Source organism: Carcharodon carcharias, chromosome 12 (assembly GCF_017639515.1).
Source record: "Carcharodon carcharias isolate sCarCar2 chromosome 12, sCarCar2.pri, whole genome shotgun sequence".
Taxonomy (NCBI): domain Eukaryota; kingdom Metazoa; phylum Chordata; class Chondrichthyes; order Lamniformes; family Lamnidae; genus Carcharodon; species Carcharodon carcharias.
This window is the reverse complement of record NC_054478.1, coordinates 18,824,840-18,838,087: the sequence shown is the minus strand read 5'-3', so window position 1 is coordinate 18,838,087 and position 13,248 is coordinate 18,824,840. Positions and strand designations below refer to the sequence as shown.

At 43.4% G+C, this 13,248-nt stretch overlaps 1 protein-coding gene across 1 annotated transcript in view; it reads right to left on the bottom strand.

Annotated features, from left to right (window-relative positions):
- cfap65 (cilia and flagella associated protein 65) overlaps positions 1-13,248 on the bottom strand; it is a 191,093-nt gene that overhangs the window by 8,908 nt on the left and 168,937 nt on the right. The window contains exons 31-33 of the mRNA XM_041201213.1: positions 12,143-12,829; positions 11,360-11,494; positions 8,576-8,647 (exon numbers count right to left, since the gene is read on the bottom strand). Of these exons, the coding sequence (XP_041057147.1) occupies positions 8,576-8,647; positions 11,360-11,494; positions 12,143-12,829 (894 nt within the window). The remainder of the gene's footprint in view (positions 1-8,575; positions 8,648-11,359; positions 11,495-12,142; positions 12,830-13,248) is intronic.

Here is a 13,248-nt window from a genome sequence, read left to right as displayed (position 1 = left end):
CCTAACATTGAGGACTGTGCCAACTGTGCTTGTTAATGGGACCTAAGTATGTTATGTTTGTCTGCTCCTATGTAGGATCTTGTGATAAAAAAAATGAGAAGGTAGGGGAATAAAAAGTAATGCTTGGAACGCCTACATATCTGTGCCTCATTAACTTTGACATCCCCCAGAATCTTTACATGACTGTGGAAGTGATAGACATTGAAAAAAAAGTGAACCTTTCAGACACATGTCATGCAGGTTGATCAATAGAACGGAAAGGGATTTTTCCTTTTAAATTTAGAGTATATGAAAGAGTCCTTAGCACACCTGGCATCAGGTTCTCTTTCTCTTCATTGGCTGTTTCTCTTTGTAGGAGATACTCTTTGTCAGCTTCTGTAGTGATATTTACCTAAAGGGGTACTTTCATAAACACAATGTAATTCACGACAGAAAGCAAGAGGTAATAAAAGTAAGACAGTACTTCTGCGCAGTCAGTCAGAGGCAGAGATCAGTATGTTACTGAACTTCACATGTGCCTTGAGATCAAGGATGATGAAAATTAAGCCATCTTTCAGATATAATCTCTTATTCAGAAGGTGGATTCAATTGGAACAGAGGACATGAGTAGAGCAGATAACCCCCTCCACAAAGGGGTTCCTCGAGTCAACATTTCAGGAGCTAACACTGCCATCCTCAGGGTGGAAGAGAATCAACTCAACCACATTGCTTATAAGGACAAGGTTCTATGTGCTCTGAAAATGTTGCTAACCACCAGCATCTAAGACTTTAAACTATGCAATAGAGTGGCTATCCAATGCTGTCAATTTGTCAGTTGTGTAAACAGTTTAATTCTAGATTAATCTCACCAAGTTACATCAGTTACATGCACTGATCTCAACAGCTGCCAATCTAGTTAATTCTAAATTACACTTATACACTGAACCGCCATTATAGCCTCTGTTGTGCACTTCACTAAGGAACTCTGTCCATGAATTATTTGTTATTAAATTGGCTAGTCTATAATTACTAATATCTATGAGTTATTTCTGGAGGTCTTGTGGCACAGTGAGTAGCATCCCTGGCTTGGAGCCAGAAGCTTTGGGTTCTAGTCCCACCCAAGACTTTATGGCCAAAGAAAGTGCATTCATAACATGGCCAAACAGGTTGAGTGTCAACGTGCAAATCCTTCCAACACACCACTGGTAGGCTATAAGAGTGGGAGAGATTCCTGCTCACCCTGTAATAGAAGGAATATTGCAGCCTCTCCCATCACTATCCATAGCTCCAACATAAAAGTGCATGTTGCCACAGCAACTCAGACTCCCAGGGTGAACTGTGACACACCACTGCCATGAGTTGTTTCAATTTAATTAGTAGTTGTTTGGTGGTACAAAACTTAAATATTGCCGAAAAAAGACACATGTTGTCAAAGCTTTTCATCTTGCTCTCATTCGGACAATTCACAAGAATACCAAATGTAAATGGAACAACGATTTATACTGAATAAGAAGAGAGTGCTCGTTGGTTGCAAGGGGATTCTGACTGGTATAGGCATTGCCATGGAGAATGCACCAATTAACTGATAGACAGTAACAATCAAATTTTGATTAAATTCAAACCCGGCAAGTTGACTCTGATTGGTCAAGGCATTGCCATGGGGAATTAAACCAGAGAATGGCTGTTGCCTAATTTGTTTAGTTGAAAAAGGCACATCGTGCGTACATGTTCTTTCTAACCGCAAAGGCAGGGCCCTGTGTATTATTTGTTATAACCACAGCAGATGTTAATTGCTGAGCAAACCAAGTCCAAGAGGGAAACTTGATTCAAAAACAAAAATTGCTGGAAAAACTCAGCAGATCTGACAGCATCTATGGAGAGAAAGACAGAGTTAACCTTTCGAGTCCGTATGACTCTTCTTCACATTCTTGTAGATGTTTAACTATAAAAATCCAGTAATATGACCCAGAGCAAACTGCTGTATCTTTAATAAAGGCATACCACACGACCTCAAACTCTCTTCCACGCTGCTGTGGAAGATCAAGCTTCAGAACAATGCTACTTTTTTTCAGCCCAAGACTTTTCTGGCTTGACTGGATAGCTGGTGCAAACTGCACTTTCTCCCAGCCTAGAGCTGTTTCCAGGAATCTTCCTCACATAGCCAATAGCCAACCCGCCCCTAAGCTCTCCACAATATTGTTTCTCCTTTTCATCTCAGGTTCCAGTATTCTCACATTTCTTTGAAACTCAAATCCTTCCAATATAAAATCTTTCATGTTTTTATGTTGTCGCTGCATTTGGGTCAATAAAAAGTAATATACCCCTTTCTATTTACCCATGGAACTCCTGTAAGACGCAAAAATGTTTCTTGTCACCTCTGACTTCCCTTTGATATTCAAACAAACTCTCAACTTATCTAAAAATGCAAATGTTAGATCCAACCTATTTACTTGTACCTCAAACCCACCAAAATATCTCATTACAAATGCATACCTAACACCTCTATCCTTTCATGTCTTAAACCTCCCAGACAAGCTGTCTCTGGCGACTTTTTCTCAGCTTAATCAAACCATTTAAACGCACACACATACACTTCACAGAATAACACAATGTTTCCCAAAAATATTTTTCTGATTCCATTCTCAAGTATTATATGTAGTTTCTAGCACATGTAAATGAGCCAAGCAGCAAACCTGACTGATAATCTTAAATTGGCTGTCAGTGCCATTCTTAGCACACGTAGAATTGTTTAGCAAATGTTGTGAACAGCCAAGGGGACATGCTGTTTAATACAATCCGCTAATCTTTGGAATGTACGGCCTACATACATAGCATCAAACTGGCACAGAAATTTCATGTACTATATTACTCATTTGTGTGATAGGCAGAACACCTTTTTGGCTTGATGCAGCAACCTGTTAGTGGCAAACACCACTCGTGTTGCTACTGCATAGTAGCAGCATGAAATGAAATGGATAGCTTTACCTGATGCTTAAACTTTTAAGATACTTTACCCTTCACTGGGTACTCTTCCAGCGTAATCCGAGGTAGACTGGGCACTAATGGCCTTTAGGGAAGGAAATCTGCTGCCCTTACCTGGTCTGACCTACATGTGACTCCAGACCCACAGCAATGTGGTTGTCTCTTAAATGCCCTCTGAAATGACCTAGCAAGGCATTTAGTTGTATTAAACCACTACAAAGTTTCAAAAAAGGAATGAAACCAGACTGACCACCGGCATCGACCTAGGCACCAGAAATGACAATGGCAAACTCTGCCCTGCCAACCCTGCAAAGTCCTCCTTAATAACATCTGGGGGTTAGTGCCAAAATTGAGAGAACTGTCTCATAGACTAGTCAGGCAACAGCCTGACATAGTCATCCTCAGTGAATCATATCTTACAGAAAATGTCCCAGAGACGACCATCACCATCCCTGGGTACGTCCCCTCTCACCGTCAGAACAGACCCAGCAGAGGTGGCAGCACAGTGGTATACAGTTGGAAGGGAGTTGCCCTGGGATTCCTTAGCATCAACTCTGGACCCTATGAAGTCTCATGGCATCAGGTCAAATACAGGCAAGGAACCCTCTGTTGATTACCACACATCATCCTCCTCAGCTGATGAATCAGTGCTCCTCCACGTTGAACATCATTTGGAGGAAGCTCTGAGGGTGGGGGACTTCAATGTCCATCACCAAGAGTGGCTCAGTAGCACCACTACTGACCGAGCTGGTCAAGTCCTAAGAGATATAGCTACTAGACTGGGTCTGCAGAAGGTGATGAGGGAACCAGCAAGAGAGAAAAACATACTTGACTTCATCCTCAACAATCTGCCTGCCGCAGATGCATCTGTCCATGATACTATCGGTAGGAGTGACCATCGCACAGTTGTTGCAGAGGCAAAGTCCCGTCTTCACATTGAGGATAACCTCCATCGTGTTGTGTGGCACTACCACCGTGCTAAATGGGACAGATTTCGAACAGATCTGGCAACTCAAGACTGGGCATCCATGAGGCGCTGTGGGCCATCAGCAGCAGCAAAATTGTACTGAAACACAATCTTCATGGCCCGGCATATCCCCCACTCTATCATTACCATCGAGCCTGGTCCAATGAAGAGTGCAGGAGGGCATGCCAAGAGCAGCACCAGGCATACCTTAAAATGAGGTGTCAACCTGGTGAAGCTATAACACAGGGCTACTTACATGCAAAACAGCATAAGCAGCAAGTGATAGACAGAACTAAGGGATCCCACCACCAACGGAACAGATCTAAGCTCTGTAGTCCTGCCACATCCAGTCTTGAATGGCAGTGGACAATTAAACAACTCACTGGAGGAGGAGGCTCAACAAATATCCCAATCCCCAACAATGCAGCAAGACCTGGACAATATCCAGGCTTGGGCTGACAAGTGGCAAGTAACATTCGCATCACACAAGTGCCAGGCAATGACTATCTCCAACAAGAGAGAATCTAACCATCACCCTTGACGTTCAATGGCATTACCATCACTGAATCCACCACTATCAACATCCTGTGGGTTAGCATTGATTAAAAACTGAACTGCACTAGCCATATAAATACTGTCATTACAAGAGCAGGTCAGAGGCTAGGAATCCTGTGATAAATAACTCACCTGATTCCCCAAAGCCTGTTCAACATGTGAAGGAATACTCCCCACTTACCTGGATGAGTGCAGCTCCCACAGCACTCAAGAAGTTTGACACCATCCAGGACAAGGCAGTCCGCTTGATTGGCACCACATCCTCAAACATTCACTCCCTCCAACACCGATGCACAGTAGCAGCAGTTTGTACCATCTACAAGATGCATTGCTGGAATTCACCAAGGCTTCTTAGACAGCATCTTCTAAACCCATGACCAATACAATCTTGAAGGACAAGGGCAGCAGATAGATGGGAACACCACCAGCTGGTAGTTTTCCTCCAAGTCATTCACCTTCCTGACTTGGAAATATATCGCCATTCTTTCACTGTCACTGAGTCAAAATCCTGGAACTCCCTTCCTAACAGCACTGTGGGTGTACCTATTCCACATGGACTGCAGCAGTTCAAGAAGACAGCTCACTACCACTTTCTCAAGAGCAGCTAGGGATGGGCAATAAATGCTGGCCCGGCCAGCAAAGCCCACAACCTGTGAATGCCCATTCATGAGTTTGCACAATATATTGTGAGCAATAATATGATCAGGATAGCTGTTATCTCACAAGATGGATTTGATGTGCCATATTTCAACTTGAGAAAATGGCTCTGGCCCTATTTATGAGGTGGCCGACAAGGCCAATCTTACAGCATGTGCAACTGTAGGAATGCCATGCATATATTGACCAGTGAAGTTAGGCTTGCGGTAGACAGCAGTAGAGAGACCCCAGTAGACTTCTCAACCAGCACACCAAGAAAAGGGAGCTCATTTGACTGGTCTATTTCAACGGTGAATTTGAGCACAGGATGGAGTCCATTAAGGTGTGTAAGGAAATTCTTACATGCTGTTGTGGATTGAAATATAGCATATGTATCATCTACATATCAGAAATATGCAAAGATTAGATGTCATTCCATAAAAGATGCATTTCTCATGGAACCCAACAAAGGTGTTTGTGAGAGCTAGGCCTAGAGGGGATCCCATGGCAACACCATTTATTTGAGTGTACATGGTGTCGTTAAAACTGCACGAATTGCTGAGTTTATAAGTTCAATAAATTTAGACTCAGACAACGGCAGTGCATCAAGATCACCATGACATAGTGATGTGGTGTAAATGTCTATGGCTTCCTTAAGTGGTACATTGGTGAATAGGCTAGCACTGTCAAATGAGCACATGGTCAGAGCATCGCCGTTGATATGCAAGTCCTGTATGGTCTTTTCAAATGTGAAAATTTGCTCAAAGTGACTCGGCCAACCATTGGCCAAATCATGTTGTGCAGAGCCAGTCATAGATAAGATAGGGCACAAAAGGACAGCCCATACATATGCAGATGCAGTGAGCCGTGAGAACACATCCTATCATATATATCACACAGCAGCTCGTTGCTCTTACACAAGGCCAGTAAGCTTTTTTTTAAGCTCATTTTTTTTCGAGCGATGCTGTCCGGTCATGGGTGAACGGCAGATCCAATGGATACAAATTTAGAACCGTCATTAAGGATGGCATGCATTTTGTTAATATAGTCATGCTTGTTAAGGATGACTATTCTGGTCCCTTTGTCAGGTTTACAGATATGTATGTCTGGTTTGGTTTTGAGGCTTCTCAACGCTACCAGACATTTGCATTGCCTGTGAAAATTGGCCAAGTTATTTAGAATCCCGCAATATGCACGGTCTGGATAAGTTAGGCGCACTTTCAAGGATTCAGCATCTTCAGTGCATGCTGGCTTGTGGTGGGGAAGCTGGGGGTAGAGGAGTTCGAACTCAGCAAATACCTCTTCCTGTTTGATGTGGGACAAAGGCACATCAAAATTTAAACCATGTGAAAGAATGAACTCCTTGCTTTCAGAAAGTGCATGATCAGAGAGATTTATTATGGCCAGGATTTTCCCCTTGGCGATTTGGGGGTGGGGCCCGCTCGCCGAGGGGAAAAAGTTGCGGGATGACGTTGGGAGGAATCCCCGACTTCATTCCTGTCCCTTTAAATTTTTAGGAAGGCGGGCAGACGGCGAAATCAGCTGTCCGCCCGCCAACCTGTCAATGGCCATGTAATACATTTTATGTGTCTATTATTAACATGCCCCATCTCATGTGACATTGTCAAATGAGGGGGACATGTTAATAATTTTAATATTTATCTATTTTTAGACTTCACTTACCTCTTACAAATCTCCCTGAGGCAGGACTTTGCCTCAGGGAGCAGTGCGCTCTTTCGCATGCATGCGTGAAAGAGCGCACTTTGACAGATGGGGAATCCCCCCCCCCCCCCCACAACCCCACCACCCCCCCCCCCCCACCCCCCCCCCCCGCACAGGAAGCACATAGCACTTCCCATTGGGCAGGCCGCTGGGCGGGCCTTAATTGGCCTGTCCACTCAAAATGGCAGCGGGCCCCGTTTCGGTGGCAGGGTTCGGCTGTCCGCCCGCTGCCAAGCCAATGGGGCCCGCACGACATCCGAGGGCAAAATTCTGCCCTATGTGTTTGGTGGCGTAGTTAATTGCTAGATATGTAGACCATATATCCCAAAGAATGCTTGTCCCTTCAGCTGTTCACAACAGGCAAGGTACTGACCATACCCAACCAGCCTGTACTTACAAAACTCAAAACACAGTGTCCAACATTAGTTGTGATTCAGCAATTGCACAACATTTACTAAACAATCCTGAGTATGCTATGAGGTACACGGACAACCAATTTAAGATTGTCAGTCGGGTTCACAGCGTGGCTCACTTATACATGCTCGAAGCCACATATATTGATACATAGGTCCCTGTCCTTTGCAGACAGAAAGAACATATACACGCATTGCGCCTTTTTCAATTAAACAAAATAGGCACAGCCATTCTTTGGTTCATTCCCCAGGGCAATGCCTTGACCAATCAGAGTCAACCTGCCCAGTTTGAATTTAAACAAAGTTTGGTAGTTAATAGTCAGTCATTAGTTAACTGGTGCATTCTCCATGGCAACACCTCCACCAGTCAGACTCCACTAGCCAAACAATCAGCACTCGCTTCTCTTGCGGTCTAAATTATTGTTCTGTTTACATTTGGTATTCTTGCGAATTGTCCTGATGAGTGCAAGACGAAGAGCTTCAACAATGTCTTTTTTCAACAATACTCATTTATTTAGTGATAATTATGGTTTTTATGTCAATAAATAATTATTGGAGAACGATTTGTCTGGTTTCTTGGTACATATTGCTGAGCTGCCCACCACAGTGTTCCTATATTTATTGGGGACTCATGACCGGGACTTGAATCCCGCCTCCCCACTCAACTTAAAATTTTAGGACACAACAAAAACAGAATTACCTGGAAAAACTCAGCAGGTCTGGCAGCCTGCTGAGTTTTTCCAGGTAATTCTGTTTTTGTTTTGGATTTCCAGCATCCACAGTTTTTTTGTTTTTAAAATTTTAGGGGTCAACATTTGGCTTGGATTAACCTTTTAATGCTACAATTTAAGCAATGCCTCATGAACTGACTAAAACTGAGTGAATTTAATTCTTGCTGGAAAAAAAAAATTTAGGTTCAAGTAATTGAGGAGTTTTGGGTTACATTTGCTGAATAATGGATGCACTAGTGAAGTCAGAAGCTGTGGATGAGAGTAAAGGGTTCCTCATCATCGTAATCTTGCAAGCCTGCCTGAGAGTATATAGATTCTATATCAAAAGCAAGAGGTAAAACAGGCAACACGACAACCCAGGATGCAATAATCAAGTGTTACATCCCAGCAGCATTGGATGGTTAATTCCTGAGACCAAAGGGATCAGAGTGGGTAGCTCCAATTGAAGAGCTAACATCAGCTTAGGCATGATGAGCCAAATGGCCTCCTCCACAATGCAATTTTAATGATTCAATGAAATATCACTTGCACAAATAACACACATCTTGTGACAGCTATGAATAAGTTACCTGTGAAGTAACATCACTTACGTTGGGAAGCTCTGGTCCAATTCTTCCTTACTCACTGAAATGTCTTGGATGTTTAGAGGCTCCAAAGTACTTCTAAAATTGAGAATGCTAGAGATTACTGTCAAATTTCAGTCATACAATATCAAGTGTTTCCTCATAAAGATTATTATGTGACTAGGATGTGGAGCCAAAGTCTGACCCAGGTTTAGTTTCTCATGTATAATCAGATCTACCTCCAATGTAATAGTCGGAGAACTCACAGGGCCCTGAAGAGATCACACCTGGAGTACCTTGTGCTGTTTTGGTCTCCTTACCTAAGAAGGATACTTGCCCTAGAGGGAGTGCAACAAAAGTTCACCAGACTCGATGAGGAGATTGTCCTAGGAAAAGAGGCTGAGTAAACCAGGCCTTTATATCCTGATGTTCAGAGGAGTGAAAGGTGCTCTGACTGAAACATGGAAAATTCTTTGGGGTTTTGACATGATGAGAAAATGTTTCCCCTCTCAGGGGAATCTGGAAAAGGAGGTCACAGTTTTGGAGTAAGGGCCATTTAGGACTGAGATGAGTATAAATTTCTTAACTCAGAGGGTTATGAATCATTGGAAATCCCTAGCCTTGAGAGCTGTGGATGCTTAGTCTTTGAGTATATTCAAGACAGAAGTCAATATATTTTTAGGAAATTAAGGGATATGAGAATTGATGGGGTAGGTAGTACAGTGGTAATGTCACTGGACTAGTAATCCAGAGGCCTAGACTAATCTTCAGGGGTCAATGGTTCAAATCCCACCACAGCAGTTGGTGGAATATAAATTTAATTAATTAATTAATTTGAAATTAAACGCCGGTCTCAGTAATGGTGGCCATGAAATTATCAGATTATCGTAAAAACCTAGCTGCTTCACTGATGCTCTTTAGGGAAGTAAATCTGCCGTCTGTTACTCCAGAACCACAGCAATGTGGCTGACTCTTAACTGCCCTCTGAAATGGCCTAGCAAGCCTCATGGTTGTATCAAACCACTACAGAAAAGTCAAAAAGGAATAAAACTGGATGGACTACCCAGCATCAACCTCAGCAATTGGAACAACATTGGCACACCCAGCCCTGTTGACCTTTCAATGTCTTCCCTACTAACATCCAGGGGCTTGTGCTAAAATTGGGAGAGCAGTCCCACAGACTAGTCAAACAAAAACTTGACACAGTCAGGCTCACCAAGTCATACCTTTCAGCCAACGTCACAGGCACACCATCACCTGAATACCACTGTGCTGCCACCTCAGTGTCCCCAGAGGATTAGTCAGACCTCTGGATTACTAGTCCAGTGTATACAGAAGGGAGGGAATTGGCCTGGGAATCCCCAACATTGACTCCGGACCCCATGAAGTCTCAATGGCATCAGGTCAAACATGGGCAAAGAAAGTTCCTGCTGATTACCACCTATTGCCCTCCCTCAGCTGATGAATCAGTACTTTTCCATGTCGAACCCCATTTGGAAGAAGCACTGAGGGTTGCAAGGACATAGTGTCCTGTTTCCCTTCCTGTACTTCAGTCCTGTTCTCTCTCAACTCAATGTATTACAGTCCTGTTCTCATGCCATTTAGCTCCATGATAATTCTTAACTTTTATAAAATACTGATGTTAAGATCCTGCTTTTTCGCAATCTCCATGACTGTTTATCCACAATGCAAAATGTTGTGAGTTTCCACTGCCCATGAATAGTAGATTTCTGCCTTCACATCTATGCCAAAGATGGAGTCTCATATCAACTACCAGTTTCTTAAGCTCTGAACGTCGCTGAAAGTATCACAGTCATTGTGTTGCACAGTATGACATGGGTTAATGAATATCAGTGCTTTGCGTAGTTCCACTTCCTAAACTCACGACCTCTACCACTGAGAAGGACAAAGGCAGTTGGCACAAGGCAACCTGCAAGATCACCTCCAAATTACACACTGACTTGGAAATATATTGCGATCCCTTCATCGTCACTTGGTAAAGATCCTGAAACCCCCTACCTAGCAGTACTATGGGAGTACAGTACCTTCACCACACAGACTCCGGTTAAGGAATATGGCTTAACACCACCATCTCAAGGGCAATTAGAGAAGGTCAATGAATGCTAGCCTTGCCAGCAACACCCACATCCCATGAACAAATAAAAAAATAAATTATACATGCTTTACACAGCATTATACAGAATGTACAGCACAGAAGCCATGCCAACTTGTATGCTCTAATCAAGCCTCCTCCCATCCTTCCTCGTCTAAATATATTAGCATAATTCTCTTTCCTTATGTGTTTTTTCTAGCTTTCCCTGAAAAGCATCTATTCTAGTCACCTAAGGCACTCTATGTGGTACAAGGTATACATTGTAACCATTCTGTCTGTAAAGTTTCTCCTGAAATCTTTACTGGATTTATTAGTGATTAGCAAAAATTATCCTAACTAAGAATTGCTTAACATGAACATCTTCTCTAAGTCTACACTATATAACCCCTTTGAAGTTTTAAAAAAAGTCTTGTCAGGTCATCCCTCTTCCTTTTATTTCCTTCTCGCCAAAGTTTCTTCAACGGCACCTCCAAAACCTATAACTCCCGCCACCGAGGATACCACATTACGTAGTGTGTTTACCAAACAGCCCATCAGAGGAGCTCAACAAACCAGGGCCTTTGTCAACAGCGTGCTGGTGAAACATGGCAAGCAGGTAACATGGGCACGACAGAGTCCCACTGCACGAGTGGCCACACACTGGTGACAACCAATCCCTCCCTGGGTGTTCTCACCCCCGACCTTCGTCTGAGCTTTACCTGGACGTCACAGGAGGCAGGCTGATCACTCTGGGTCGAGCTGTCAGAACCACCTCCCCCCTGCTGGCTTCTATCAGTATGTTCTGCAGTGTGTTCTCCAGAATCGATTCCAAAAGGTCGCAGAACTCCGGGTGTCTGCAAACAGATGAGTGTGGGGGAGGGGGAATTATGAAGGGATAAGAGTTATTGAATGCCTCTGGCAAATATGCAAAATTTTTCTACCAGCTGCTATTAAAAGAAATGCACAAAGAATGAATCTGTGTCAATCAGGAATACACAGCATGCCTGTTGGAATCTAAAAGAGAATGCTTGGTTATTGTTTGAGCCCATCTACCATCTTAAACATTTACCCACTCCTCTTCCAGCAGATTGTAGGATGCACTGCAGGAATTCACCAATGCTTCTTTGGCAGCACCTCCCTAACTCCACAACCTTCACCAATTGGAAGGACAAGGGTAGCATATCCATAGGAACATCATCTCCTCCCAAGTTAATATTCCAAGTTGCACACCATTTGCCTTGGAACTATATCAACCTTTCCTTTAATATTGTTAGGTTAAAATCCTGGAACTTGTCTAACAGCACTGTGAGAGCACCTCCACCACGCTGACTGCAGCAGTTCAAGAAGGTAGTGCACCTCCACCTTCTCAACAAATGCCGCACTACTACCCTATGAGCCACAGCAGAAAAGGTTATAGGGATCAAGAAGGCTGCAGAGATAGGGAAAGACTTACCAGTACTCATCAAGCAAAACATTGATTCTTCTTCTCAGTGACTACTCACGTTTTCAGGTGCCGCCTCCGCTCAAGCTGCTCTTCCATGCGAATGGCACTTAGTGATGCTTGCATTTCCTCGGTCAGCCTATCTTCCTCCATGGCAGTACAGACCAAGTCCAAACCCTGATTAATGTCTACGGTCGCAGATACAATTGATTTCACCTCTTCTTTGGCTTCTATTGGTTGGGCATCATCGGGTTCCTGGCCCTGATCACCATCTGGGCTCCTTTGTATATTCGAAGCCACCTCTTCTTCAGCTTCCATCTGCTGGAAATTTCCCAGTTCCTGGATCTGACCATCATCTGAGCTCTCTGGTCCAGTCGAGGCCTCTTCTCCTTCAGCTTCTGTCCATTGGTTATTGTCCACTTCCTGATCCGGACCAGGCTCTCTATTCATTGTTACAGTCAAGGTCAATTCTTCGAGTTCTGTTGGTTGAGTGTTGTCTGGTTTCTGGCCCTGACTAGTATCTGTGATCACTGGTACAATTGAGGGCACCTCTCCTTTGGTTTCCATGGGTTGGATATTGTCTGACTCCTGGCCCCGATCAGAGTCTGCGTCCTTAACATTGGGAAGCTCACTGTCCTTCATGGCCAATTCCTCACCTTCCTCACTCCAGAACTGCCTGTAATAAGGGATGGGTTCAGCAGTTGCTTCAACCAGTACACGTTGAAAGTGAATGTCTTCCTGCAGACACCTTAGATAAAACAAGAAAAAAGAGCCAACAGGTTTTATTTAGCCCTTAAACATGTTGTGAAATATAACAATGACAATAAACTGGCGGTTTCTACTAGTTGAGTTTTGGACTCTCAATATTTATTGACCCAGGATTGGCTTGACAAAATAACAATTATATTTATATAGCAACTTTAACATAATAAAACACATCAAGGAGCATCACAGGAGGATTATAAAACAAAATATCACACCGAGTCACATAAGGAGATATTAGCTCAGATGACCGGAAGCTTCAGAGATTTTAAGGAGCATCTTAAAGGAGGTAAGAGAGATAAGAGGCAGAGAGGTTTAGGGAAGGAATTCCAGAGCTTAGTGCTCAGCCTGTCGCCAATGATGGAGCGAGTAAAATTGAGGACACTCAAGAAGCCAATAATAGGT